Genomic DNA, 14,656 nt, shown 5'->3' on the forward strand with positions numbered 1-14,656 from the left:
AAGTGATGAATTCATTCAATTAATCCAACCCCTTTCTCTTCCCAACAACCACCTTTCTGTCCTTCTAAACTCTAGTCACCTCTAAGAAATCACTTGTGCCATAATCTCGTTAACTCTTTCTTAAATCCGGCTAGAATAAAGTAGAACTCTACATATGTGTGTGACTCAAACGACGATTGCCACCACACATCGCCTCACTTCCTTTCATGGACTCCTGCTCGGTTACATAAGGAAATGGCTTCAAAGAGCAAGATTTGCAACACCATCTATTTGAGAATTGCATGGTCACCCAGAAATGTGACGTCATTTTCAGGCGCCGTATGTTAGGTCTTTATCTCAAAGCTATAACTATGACAGGGCAATGACCATTTCCAGGACAAGGACCAACATCCTTTCAGCAAAATAGTACCTTTAGAACCCAGCTATCACCCCAGCAAGAAGATTTTATGCTACATGTAGTAATAGTGTTACTGGAAGACATGACATAGGATGAGGGTTTTCGGAGGACAACCTACTCACTACTTCAGAAAGAATCCGCACTGCCTACAAGATCCGAGTAAACTATTGTGAACCCCATGCGTCTCAGGCTTCCAACATTTAGGCGGTTGGGGGGCGGGACTTCCTGCAGAGGCATCTACCTGCTTCTCTACACCAGGCTTTCTATGGGGACTTGAGTCGCTCAAATAAACATTCTCGGTCTCCAGGGACAATGTTGTACGTGGTCTTGTCCATTGTAAATCTTGAAGGCCGGGGTTTTTCCTCTTTGACAATAGATTTCTCCAGGCAACAGGGGAACTGCAACCCAGGCTGGATATATAATTGCACGCGGTCAGGGTTGTGAGTGTTGCATTAAAAAATATTCAGTTCAGTAAAAGAAATGTGAAAAAAACATTCAAGGACCACTCACTTAAAACAACGCCTCTGTTGAAACCTTGAAGCACGGTAAATGCACGCTTACGTGGCATCAATACGTACAGTAGCGCCACTTTAGAGAACAAAGCCGGATTTTCATCCCCGATTTGGATGCAGACTCTTTCCAGGCACAAGAAGAAATGTGTCATATCTGTACTTTGCCATGTTCCTACTTTTGGCCAGGGGCTCGAAGGTCTCTGCTATGCGTGGTGACCTCAAGGTAAAAGGACACGTTCCAACAGTGACTCCTCCCACTAGATTTGCCGATATAACGAATAGCCCAAATAAAGGGGTTTCTGGTGAAGCACCGCATGGCATGTTTTAACTAATGCTGCAGACATGGACTGCCAGAGAGGACATCATAAGCCTGGGCAACAGATTGTATAAGAGAAACCGGTGAGGGATCGCGTGGCCATCCACTGTATGAAAGCGACGCTCAGATACACTTGCGTAAAAGGCTCCTAGGCTTATAGCAGTGATGATAAGGAACATTAGGAAAAGAGCTGACAATTTAATGTCATTGAAAGAGCCCCTGGCACGTGGGATATCTCAGCACTCATGCTGGTCCTGTTTCTGTGGCACACCCATCTTACCTGAGTTCTGTGGTCGGCCTCCTGGTGCAATGGAGGGGCGAAGCATGTCTCTTGCCTGTGACTCCTTTGTGTGTGCTGGCAGTCTTCGCTGCTGGAAGCCCCACCACTCTCTTGCGGATGTGCCAGAGCGGCTGGAGACCAGGCACAATCACACCTCAGTGCTTCCAAAACGGAGCTCCTATTTGCCCTCCTATCCATCCTCTTGCTCGTTCCTTTCCCTTTTCTTCTATTCCTTCTTCTCCATCTCCCCATAAAGGGGGTGACCTATGTAATCCCACTTTCCTTTTCTCTACATATTTCTAACACAGCGCGTGCCGCTCGCTTCCATCTATATCATATTCATAAAGTTCTGACCTTTCTTTTGTCTGTGCTGAAACGTTACCCATTGCCTCCTTTTCTTCTCTCAACCTCCCTTTAATCCGACTTCATGCCTCTCTCCTTAATCCTCCTCACCCAGTCTGAAATTCTGCTACTTGTCTCCTCTCTGGTCTTTCTCCTGACACTTCTGTTACTTTTCTCCATTTCCTGACTCCTTTAATCTTTTATCTTCTCTTTGATTTTCTTTGTATTCTCTTTATATCTTTATATATATTTATAGTTTCTTGTGCCTAAGCACTTTGACCCATGCCACTGTTCACCAGGTCTTCTCCTTCTCGTTCTATGATTTGCTCTTGCACTTTATGCATTGCATAATGCAACATACAGATTGTATTTTTTTTGGAACACTGTCTATGTTCAGCACCTTTGCGAAAGAGCTATATGAATTGAATAAAATAAAAAAAAAATAACATTATCCGATAGGTTATAGGTCCAACACGTAGTGACTCTTTCAAATTATCCCTAAGAGAAATGGGAAGATGTTAAATAGCACCAATGAAGCTTCCTGGCTGCTTTGCATAAAATCAAAACACATTTTGGGAACAAAAGAACAACCACAGATCCTTATTTTGAACAAATATGCCTGAAATAAAAGTCTCATAAGCTCATATCATTTAGTGTGTAGTCCACAATGATTTTGCTACTTATTGCATTTTTCACAATGCTCACCCCTACATTACAGTGTTTGTATATATGAACCATATATACTCATTCATGCAGCTTCCGAAATTTGATACTAGGATGAAACGACTGACTTCTGTCATTCCATTAGGGTCCTAAGGTGTCCTACTTCTTGTTTCCGGGGGCGCGTTCCCTCTTCCGCACCATGCTTGGTTTGAAAGTTTGGGAGAATTCTAAAGGGGAAGAACTACGTCTTAACACACAGACAACCTCAGGAGCCTCGCAGGATATTGTGTGTGTGTGTTTGTGTGTGTGTGCATTTGTGTACACAAACGCAGAACACTGTGGAGACACAAGTAGATAAAGTGTAACAATGTGTTTAAGAGATGGCATCTAATTTGCAAATATTCATCAAGCCACTGGACAATGTGAAGAAAAGAAAAGGAAGAATTTTGATTACTAGAGAATGCTTCTAAAAATGACAACTATACCAACTGAGAATAAATCCAGAAAAGGGAAGTTCTTCAGAATTCTTTATATAAATGGTTTTATCTGCTTCAAAAATAACACACACATTTACACTGCATTCCTTGACGAAATGTTTCGGCTTAGCCTTGTACACCAGAGGGCTTCAGCAGGCCCTGCAATAGACAACATTGTATAAGACTCTTTTTATTTTAAAATGATGCCTTTGTCAAAACTACAACGAAACAAGTCTCAACATTTGCAAAACATTCCTTTATTAATAGAAATAAATTATTTGTATAAAAATGTGCATGCTTCAATCATTGCATTAATTTGATCACAACCAAGGGCTTCAATCCAGTCGGCCAGTACAATTAACAAAATGTTCATTATTTTTTTTTTCATACAGGTAGAACAAGGTGGGACAGGAATGGAATTTCTCACGATCACGTAAAAGTACTTACTTACAAGAAAACATCTGACATGGTTTATTTTGACAGTAATTTTTTTTTTAACAACTAACGTAAGACTTCCCTTTGGAATTTCCTCAGGTTCGCAAAAAATCGATTCCGATTGGTCATGTCCCGTAATCATCCAAACACTGATTTTTTTTGATTTTTTTTTGACTGACGTTTTCAAAAATTGTGCAATATCCACTCGGTGAGATCCTGTGCGGTCATTGTTCGATTGGAGACGTATGGTTCTTTCGATCCCATTTTTTGCAGATACAACCAAGGCCTTGCATTTTTGGTGGCGTTCATTCTTGCTCAACTAGTCCGTAAGGTGCACTTCGAGATGTAGGCCTCCTTCAATCCTCAGTTTGAATGGTTGCTGTAGCTGATGTACGTTGTCTTCGTAGAAGAAGCTGCAACACAAACATAATTTGCAGTCAATTTATGGGGTTCCAAAAAAGGACCTACAGTGGAGGGGACCAAGGGTACATTTGTGGTCAGCTCCAGCACCAAACCTGTCTTTCGCATGAGCTGTTGCCGAATACTGACTGCAACCTTATTCAGAGAGAGAGCGCCTGTGCGGTTGACCACGCAAGCACAACACACTGTGTGTGTTCTGTGTTTTCACATGTCATAGTCAGTATTCAGTTGTGCACAGCAACGCGCTACAGACGTGTTTGGAACTGGTGCTGTGGCCAGAAACATACTTCACTTCCGGCTCATGCCTTTTACTGGACTGGTTCCTTTCATTTCAACATGCATTACTCTGCAATTGATCAAGCCATCAGCCAGGTGCAGCAGGCGCCTCATGCAGCAATTGTGGCAGCATATTATTCCGTGTATCGATTGATTAATAGTGGATTCCCAGACCACTATAGAGTTCGTGTGTACATGTAGGTTTTATTTATTAATAGCATTTGGTTACAATTTACAGGCAGAACATTCCAGGATACAATGATGATATTGTGCTCAGAATGCCATAGTGTAGACATTCCTAGTTAGCATGTGTTGAGTTGGGCGTGCGGGCGCCACCCTCAGGAACCAGGGTGTGCAAACTCTGTCTCTCTAGATATCTTAGTCCACAACTCCCATTAGCCCTTCCGAGAATAGTCAATGCTGATGGATCATGGGAGTTGCAGTCCAATATACACTACCCCTACCGCAAACCATTTACAATGAAAAAGAACCATTAGGCTTCCTTTGCGCTCCTTGTAAAAGATGCGGACAGAGCGGTCTGCCAGGGCCTTCATATAACGTATGGTTTTCAATCATATCTTTCCATGGTTATGATGTGAGAATTTCTTTCAAAAACAGATTCAAATTCAATAAGCAACATGTAGGATTTCACAAAGAATCCGGATGCCAGGAAGGATGACAATAGCATCAGTCACCTTGGCATTATTGGACCTTTGTAATTGACTTGGCAGTGCACTTGGCAAGTGTGAAGGATAGAAAACCTTTGACCTGATCACACCATATACTGGTTGCTCTGATCAGCTTTCCATTGCATTGTGTTTTAGCCTGTCAAACAATCATATGATATGATAGGTTATTTATAACGCGCTTAATACCCAGAGGTTTCTAAGCGCGGACCCGGGGATCAAACCTGTGTTGCTCTGTGTCGCGAGCACGTTGCCCCTGAGCTATCCTCCAGAGACGATTGTGTAAAGGAAACCAACCTAGTATCCACACATGACGAAAGCAGAATAGAAAAACAAGGAATATTGTACGCAAAACCTTCTGCCAAAAATGTTTAGAACGCACCATCAAAACCAACAAGCACCAAGATGCATCCTGACAGGTGCACAACATGTGTGTTTCCATAAGAAGTGTTGTTGTGGACCATTCTTGGCTGTTTTTGATCACTCCTAATGAGTAATCAGAAAGACAATCAATCTTCTGGACAGTTAATTAGCAGAATGAGGTTAAAGGTATCAATACACTTTTTTTAAGGTTGCATGATGGAGGGAGGAACGTTTCCAATCAAAAAGAAGGACATTCATTTGTGTGTCCCAAAATTGGAATACATTGATATTGTTTTATTTCCTGATTCTGAATTTAAAAAAGGCTAGAAGAAATCAATAAGGCGCATCAGGCAACTCTCCCTAGTCCTTGTTAGAGGAAAGTGCATGGCGCGATTCCAGGGCGAGTTGCAGTGGAGGTGTTTGCAGTCACCACAGTGTTTTGCTGCGCGACCCGAAAACCAGTGCTCAGCATTCTACTACTTTCACCTGGATCAGTCTTTGACTTCCTCACCTGGATTGTATTAAAGGTGCCTGAGTGCGTGTCAGAGCAATTTGCAGTGGAGGTGCTCGCAGTCACAGCAAAACCCGCGGGCCACCAGGAATACACCAGTGAGAATTTTACATTATTTGACCGTTCCATCTACTGAAAACGTGGTGGTCTCAGCAAGCTCAAAGGGGAAGGGAAAAACTCCCTTTGCATTATGGAGCAGGGTAGGGAGACCCATTGCCACATTGAGATGAGGCAACATTATACCACAGGGCCTGTGAAAAAATCATAAGCTCCTTCAACGATCATTCTTAGCTCATCCCGGAGGGTACAAGAAATATCCTCTTCTAAATTGGTTGATTCTCAGAAGAAAAGGAAGAATTGTACAAAAATAATAGGCTCTTTCCCGGTCTAGCCTAAAATCACATTAAGATTAAGTGTCTCCCTCCACAAATGTAGCAATGGCCACGGACTTGCCATATAGGTCCATGGCCTTTGATAATAGCTCTTTGGTACATATTGGCATGAATTTGGGGCAAGTTTCCTCTGATGTACATATTGCAACTGAAATGCCAGGAATACATGGGATTGCTAGTACTCACTTATCAGCACCACCTGACTTCAATAGACTGGTATCCTCCTCATTGGAAGATTCAGAATCTTGTGAGATCAGCTGTGAAATTAGGAAAACGTGTTCTAACTATGCGGCAGCAAATATATCCATTAAATCAAACCTGGAGGCCCTAGTGGCAACCCTTGATGCAAGTGGAACAAAGAGAAAAAAAACACCCCGGCTAAAGTCATTGACATTATTCCAACACAAAGTACTGGAGAATGTTTTCCATCCTTCAGGACTACTGATGACTTAAACCCAGGCTACTAGGAAGAGTTTGATGGTAGGCCTCCCTTTCTCTCTCCGCCTAGCCCTGAATATAATGAGGGCACGGAGCCCGAGGGAGTGGAGTGCTGAAGTGCCTCGCAAATTACATCGTCCGAGGCCCTCAATCAATGGAATATATATATATATATATATCCGTAAAAATCTAAACACAAACTGACTTGCAAAAAGAAGCGACATTGTAGGCGCAAGAGAAATGATATGATGCACAAACAGGCGGCAGCTCAAATACAGCGACAAAATAATGTCAAATCAAGGAGACATAGTTTGCATTGAAGGCAATTATTGGTACGTCCTCAAACATCAGCCAGAAATAGAAACAAGCAACTCGGTCTATTACAGCAGCAAAACCTTCAACCACTTGGGTTAACTGGTTGTAGGTCCAGAGGTTGGGGTGAAAAACTGCTAGATGTTCAGATGTCAATGCTTGATACTGTTGAAGCACCAGCTTCCAAAATTGATATCGGTCAGCCTGTACCCCAGGCCCTGTGTCCAGTTAGGATATATTTCCCAAATGATAATGTGCACACTAGCTTACCAATTGGTGATTATAAAGGGGGCTGGTATTTGAAGCACAATGAACAAACAAACCCTGTTTCAGTTTACAGTCAATCCGCTCAGCTACCAATGACAAATCGAACGCCTGGTGCTGGTCCCTAAGTTCTGCCTTTAGAGAGTTGGTGGCCGGGCCTTCTCTGTGGCGGCTGGTGAACTTTGGAATAGCCTTCCACTTAAACTTAAACAGATTGGGAATCATCTGCACTTTCGCCATCTACTTAAAACTGTCCTTTTCTTCTAAATTGTTGATGGCTGCGGCCCTGCTGTGTTCGTCCTCGCGCTAAGATGCCCCTGAATGAGCGTGCACGCTACAAATTCAGCTAACATAACATAACATAATAAATTCCATTCGATTGAAGGAGATACATACTTCATGTGACATCTTTTATTAATCGTTTGTTTCATCTAGTCCCAGAAATGTAAGTCATATCATCACATAATGTAGTAAGAGTTGAACTGCGTGAATGGGACAGCGGTAGCAACTTGGCCGTGGCAACATTTGTATCGCCTGTTGTGGTGGACTGAATTTGTGCATATGGTAGCCACATAAATACATTAGGATTCTAATTACAACATAAGTTGTCGATCCAACAAACAGTTCCCTGCTCCTGAACCTCAGTGTATTCTGTTGCTACAAAATAATTTAGATCTTGATTCTCAATATATTTCAACAGAAAAACAGTCATTCAACATGGTATACTCAAAATATGTGGGCAGGCTCAAACTTTAATTTCCAATCCTTTGACAATTCAGCTCAAAGATCACCCAATTGAGGGTAGTAGGTCGGTAACGGGAACGACAAAGGGATGGCACCAATGACCTTTTTGTCGATCTTTGCAAGTCAATTTACTTTCCTGCAACACCGGAGGATTCTATTAGTTTGTTACTAATCCGAAGGCAAACACATAATAACAGATGCAGACTTATCATTTCTACAGGAAACCTGGATTACAGGCAAACTAGACATAGATGGATACACAGGGCTCATGTGCAAAGCCTCTAAAGAAAAAGGTTGGTCTACAAATATAAACAATTAAAAAGTTGAACCAAGTTTGATAAAAGCACAAAAACACAGAGACAGAAATCACATACAAATCAATGAATACACACAAGTGCACTAAGACAGAAATGACTTATGTGTAACCCTGAGCAACTTTCCGAGACTGAAGTACAAGACTCTGGCAATAGTTCTGTATGATCCTCCAGGTGGGGCTTGTACCCTAGCCCTTATTGAAGGATTGAAAAAGACCATACCACATTGGCAAGAAACTGTGCCAGTGGGGGCTGTTATTATTGCCAGAGATTTTAATGCTCGTTGTGTTACAGCTGAAGACAATGATACTGCACTGGCTTCCGGGGTGTACACCGATGGTAAGCAAGGTGCTGGTAGCAAACACTGGATGAGGTTATTGAACAAGGGTAAAGTGTGGACTCATTTGTTTCTGAAATATGATTTGCTTCCATTGGTCCCTATACTCAGCACCTCACCGTTGAGCTTTAAAACCTAGAGCAGTGGTAATTGTAATCCTGCTTGGATTCTATGTTTGCCACGCAACAAATTCGATATGCAGTGATAAAATCGTGTCAAAAATGTTGCCTGTATATAACATCCGGGCACAAATGCTGTGCTTTTACCCTGTAAAGGTGTACCCCATTATACCATTGAAGGGGAGCGGGAGTTGCGGGGGTGACCCCTGCATACTTTACATGAATCGCGGCGGCAAAACCACAGCCTTTTTGCCTCAATATTTTGTAACCACAGCCATTTTTGCCACGATTTTAAATCTTATATCCTAACGTAAAACGCTGATTTCACTACAATTAGTGACCACGCGCCTTTGGCAATTACTTTCACCACAGGCAAACATGGGGCCTTTGGCGGGCCGACGAAGCCGACTGCCTGCAACGTACAGGGCAATCAAATAAGATGGCCTAATGCAGCTGTGACAAAAGCGAGCTTCGCATTGACTCCCACTGTGAACAGAGAGTCATTACGATGGTGCATACACTCACAAAGAACATGATTGAATCAACCACTCGAGGCAGAGACTATCAAAAAGAAGAGCAGGCTTTTCCAGTAGTATTTGATATCAAGACCCATAAGACGCATATTGATGGATGTGAATGCTGTGTGGAGCTAGGAGGGTTCCGAGCGGTTCCATTTAAAGGTTGGAGGTCATGTGGGAGAGGAGGGATGTTTGTGGGACGCCACATTTGATGGGTAGAGTTGGGGATGTGGAGGAATCTATTTTGACACATTGGTGGCAGTTAGCAAGGTAGGCCTGAAACCAGTTTTATCTGCAAATCCTTAACTCCGGAAAAACTCTTCCCTTACCTCCACTATACCCCCTTCTGTAGCCCTAACCATTCAGTGTGTGTAAGACTGTCAGTTGCGTCCTACCACCCTACCTACCAGCAACAGCACACTTCCTATGAATCCCTCAGTTAATACTGCCACCCTCTTCCTCCCCAGCTCTAAGTTAAGTCCTACCCCTCCACTTACCTTTCCCTTACCTTTCCCTAACCATTCCAAAGACAGGCTGGTTAACTCATTCCTGAGTGGTTAGAATGTTTCTAGTGGTACCTGCTAGCCTACAGGCCTGGTAAAAGGTACCCAAGTGCCCAAATAGCTCTTCCTTGCGGCCCATCTGAGTACGGTTGGTGGCTAACTTCAGTGTTTTGGTTTGGTTTCTCGCATATCGTTATGCTCCGTAGACAGAAGAGATGATGTTGTTCATTCATGTAACTTGTGATGACAGAAGAAGATTTTTTGGAAAGAGTACACATTTTTTCCATAAGTGTTTGAACTGGAATCCTTAAATGTCCTCTTTACAGCGTAGAACCTCTGTCCGGGGTTTGATGCAGTAGAAAACCTACAAAGGAGACAACAGACCACCCTGTAGAATTAATGATGTGTGTGTGCACTGGCCTGGGCGCAAAAGGAAAAGGCTAAACCACTGGTACATGAAAGGCCCTGGGGAAGACTGGATTTGGTTTTGTGGACAGAATTGGGCCTGGGATATCGCAGCCACTAAGGAAAACGGGGAACCCCATATATTTCTGAAAAGAAGGCACCCGTGGGAATCCAAAGATGTCTGACTTGTCCGAATAGCCCTAGAATGTATAACCCGCAAGGCCCAGCAAAGTCCAAAATGTAGGGAGAAAAATAAAATGTTCAGACATTTGCCACCAGGAAACCACTGAAACACGCCGTCAACAAGACATGTCCTACCTTCCCTTGTTCCCACAGGTGTCCCGACATAAAACGGCACCTCACATGCATGGTTGCGCTTACCTGGGCAGAAAAGAAAAACAGTCTACCATCCGCAAGTCCAGCAGCAGCCCCAGGGAGTGCCAGCAGGGTCACCATACCTCCCCAGAGGGAAAAGCTGTAGAGGTGAGTAGAGTGGAGGACGAGATAGCTCAACCTCTGCACTTAAGGGTTTAATCCAAGATCTTATATAACATGTTTTAACAATGCTCTGTGACAAATCTGGGCACCCTCTGTGATGCTATGGAGGTGGGCCCACTCCGTGAGGCCCTCCCTAGGCGTTTGGGCAAGTGAGACCTACTGGGAGTGACACCGTCTCTGGGACAAGGACTCCCAGTCCTATGAGGACTTCTCTGAATGGACATTATCTGCATACATGGGACTTGAAAAACCTTTTTGTTCTAAGATTTTAACTACAAATACCAGTGATCCTCCTTTCACCCTATTGGCTTCAGGTAATGCTGGATTACATCTGAACTACACCGTCAAGAAAGAAGGACACACATTTTTCAATTGTGATGACGTACTTAAACAGAACTGTGATTGGAGAGAGACTTACGCTGTGAGTGACTCCGACAGAAGAATCCATGATAGGCAGAGACGATCCTCTGTGTACACCCCCTAGTGGGGCAGAGCTACAGGAAGCCGCGGAGCCAGCAGTGGCGTACCTGGAACGAGATAAGGCTATGAGGCGGGTACGCTGACTGAGCAAGAGGCACCCATCAGGAAAAGGAAGCACAGTGGGACCACTAGCAAACAGCATCGTCCAGATGGCCAACATCCAACACCGAGACCAAGAGGGAGAAAGGAGTTCGAGTCTCCGAGCTGCACACAGAGAGTGAAGGTGCGAGTAACACGAGCACGAACAGGAAAGCAAACACTGCCAATGTGAGGATGACAGCCAGGACGATACATTCTGGGGTCAACAACTGCCAAAGCCATGGAGGGACTTAGGTACTGGTAATTGTGATGCTGGAAATGCATCGGAGGGACAGGGCCTCCGTATCCTTGTCCTTTACTGCCTTTTTATCGTGTGTTATGTTGTATTTTCCGAGCAAGAGTTCATGTGGGACTCCTGGCGGTGCAGCTCTCTCTCTTTTGGTTTGGTGAACCGACCTGTGGGATACCCTTACGGCACCCATGGGTGGGGGTACAACCCTGTGCCCCTAGTGTATGTTTTTGGGCACCTGGGGGTGGCCCGCAGAGCAGGGTATGGGCTGGTGGCAGCTCCATGCTGAACTTGACAGGTGCGCTGCGTATCCTCCATTTTGAGATACCCAGGCCCTGCCATTGGAATCAGTTGATTTCGTATGGAAAACAAGATGGCCCCTGTGGCCTCTTGCTTTCTATTACCTGTTACCTTGTTTTCCCAAAGTCCTGGGAAGCCCTGACTCTGTCCCTTCCCCCTGACTGGCTGTTGGGTGGAAGTTCCATATATGGTGTTGTTGTGAAGTCCAGTCCAGACTGACTGGAGCCTTCCCAGTGACTGTATGTTGTGGGTACCTCATGTGGGTGGGACCTGGGTGAATGGAGTGTGTGACTAATATACACTTCTTGTTGTGGCTGTATGGTTTCTGGTATGAGAGACAAAGACTGAGACAGCCCTGCCCGAAATTGGCCTGAATGCAGTGTGTAGTGTTGAATGGCTGGGTACTTGTCCGAATCCACATTCCTTGTTATGAGTGTCTGAGAGGGAGGAGGATGGCCTGAATGCACTGTGTGCCTGATTGGCTGACTGACTGCATGAATGCCCTTCTGTATGATTGGCTGCTGAGAGTGACCCAGCAGTGTGGATGAGAGACAAGATAGTATATCTGGGGACCTCTCACCACTGGAAATTGTTCAGAAGCGTTCAGAAGCTGTGTCTACACTTGAAGAGTAACTGGAACTGCTGATCCTCGACGCCCAGCTGGAAGACGAAGACTTGCTGTTGCATTTGCTTCGACCTGATCCCGAAAGCTGCCAAACTCGTCAAGGACTGATCCGAGAGAGGACCTGGTAAGGTGCCCTCTTCCCGTGCTCTGAGGGACCATCGAGCACCGCTAACCTTCGTCGAAACTCCCTGGAAGTCACACCCTCGAAAGGCTGCCGACCCGAGACGGAACCGCTGAGGAGAACGAAGCAAAGCACCCGGACTTCGCCACTGTCGAAGTCCATTGCCGTCGACCAGGGTTCGCAGGTTTATGTAACCGCTGGAGGCCCGTCGAAGTTGTGTTGCCCAGCCGTGGGGGCCACTTGACGCCGTGATGCCGATGACCGGAGCCGCCCGCTCCTTTGCCTAAGAACAATTGAATACAAGGACTCCCTTGTCGGCAACATCGACCGCTTTGTCCCGCCGGAGAAAGTCGAGGACGACCAACGCGCCGAGGAGAATCCACCGGTGTGTTTCCCGCCACTTGAAGGCCACAAAGACTTCGACGACTCGACGCCCTTGTTGGGCCACAGTTCTTCTGAAACTCTTTGCGGTCCTGAACAATCCATCGCCGAGGTCCCCCGCACACCTCATCCTCGCAGGACGTCGCTGACGAGCACCACCTGGATCGACATCGGGGTCTCGGCACCCTTGAACTTCTCATTGCCTCCGTCGACGACAAGTTCACCATCTTCGACACCTCTCGACGATCCGTGGCTCCTGGTTTAAAGGGAGTCACTCAAGAAGGATCCTTCGACGCATCTTCGAAGAACTCCTACTCCACCAGGTACATTGGGGGGGTAAAACCTTAATAGGAGGAAATAAGGTTATTGAACAATATATGGACTGGGCTTGTGCTATATTTCTTTATTTTACAGGTTGCCCAGGTGGGGGGATCTCCACACAGAACTGTGTCTATTGGTATAGGCCAACATTCTGCCTATTGTTTCAACCATCTTACGTTCCTTCCTATCTCTATTGCTGGTGTCCTCGTTATTGATCTGTGTGACATTTTAACCATACAGTTGATGCACTTTAATGAGATTCGATAACATTGGTGGTACCACTTTAGAATTGTATATATTTATCATTGTTGATTTCCGAGTACAAAGTGCGTTATTGTGATCGTGTACATACCTTTGAATATTAATTATATAAAGACTGTGTTTTCAGTAATACAGGGTGTGGACATTCCTTTGTGGGTGTTCGGGGACTACACTGTACTTAAGAACTAGCCTGCATCAACTCCTGAGAAGCTAGGCCTTGATTGCTCGTCCATTGCTACCGCTTGAGAATTTTGGCTGGGGTCCTCTGTGCCTCTCCTCTACCATAGAGAGCGGAAGTACAGGCACCCCCCACCAGTATCTTCACAGTAATACACTGCAGTGATCCTGGAGGGATTTAGGTACTGGTAATACACTGCAGTGATCCTGGAGGGATTTAGGTACTGGTGATACACTGCAGTGATCCTGGAGGGATTTAGGTACTGGTAATACACTGCAGTGATCTTGGAGGGATTTATACACTGCAGTGATCATGGAGGGGTTTAGGTATTGGTGATACACTGTAGTGATCCTGGAGGGATTTAGGTACTGGTAATACACTGCAGTGATCCTGGAGGGATTTAGGTACTGGTAATACACTGCAGTGAACATGGAGAGATTTAGGTACTGGTGATACACTGCCGTGATCCTGGAGGGATTTGGGTACTGGTAATACATTGCAGTGATCCTGGAGGGATTTAGGTACTGGTGATACACTGCAGTGATCCTCGAGGGATTTAGGTACTGATGATACACTGCAGTGATCATGGAGGGGTTTAGGTACTGGTGATACACGGCAGTGATCCTGGAGGGATTTAGGTACTGGCGATACACTGCAGTGATCATGGATGGGTTCAGGTGCTGGTAATACACTGCCGTGATCCTGGAGGGATTTAGGTACTGGTTATACACTGCAGTGATCCTGGAGGGATTTAGGTACTGGTAATACACTGCAGTGATCCTGGAGCGATTTATACACTGCAGTGATCCTGGAGGGATTTAGGTACTGGTAATACACTGCAGTGATCCTGGAGGGATTTAGGTACTGGTAATACACTGCAGTGATCCTGTACTGGTAATACACTGCAGTGATCCTGGAGGGATTTAGGTACTGGTGATACACTGAAGTGATTCTGGAGGGATTTATACACTGCAGTGATCCTGGAGGGATTTAGGTACTGGTGATACACTGCAATGATCCTGGAGGGATTTAGGTACTGGTAATACATGGCAGTGATCCTGGAGGGATTTATACACTGCAGTGATCCTGGAGGGATTTATGTACTGGTAATACACTGCAGTGATCCTGGAGGGATTTAGG

General features: G+C 45.0%; 1 protein-coding gene across 2 annotated transcripts in view; it reads right to left on the reverse strand.

Moving 5' to 3' along the window:
• Nucleotides 1-3,020: 3,020 nt before the first annotated feature.
• The window catches only part of GRM8 (glutamate metabotropic receptor 8), a 1,803,300-nt gene continuing 1,791,664 nt past the window's right edge, over nt 3,021-14,656 (reverse strand). For both annotated transcript variants that reach the window (XM_069627842.1, XM_069627841.1), the window contains exon 11: nt 3,021-3,834. Coding sequence is in view for 1 of the 2 variants with exons in the window: in XM_069627841.1 (XP_069483942.1) it covers nt 3,785-3,834 (50 nt within the window). In the remaining variant the exon portion in view is untranslated. The remainder of the gene's footprint in view (nt 3,835-14,656) is intronic.

This window comes from Ambystoma mexicanum, chromosome 12, assembly GCF_040938575.1.
Source record: "Ambystoma mexicanum isolate Mex_15411 chromosome 12, UKY_AmexF1_1, whole genome shotgun sequence".
NCBI classification, from domain to species: domain Eukaryota; kingdom Metazoa; phylum Chordata; class Amphibia; order Caudata; family Ambystomatidae; genus Ambystoma; species Ambystoma mexicanum.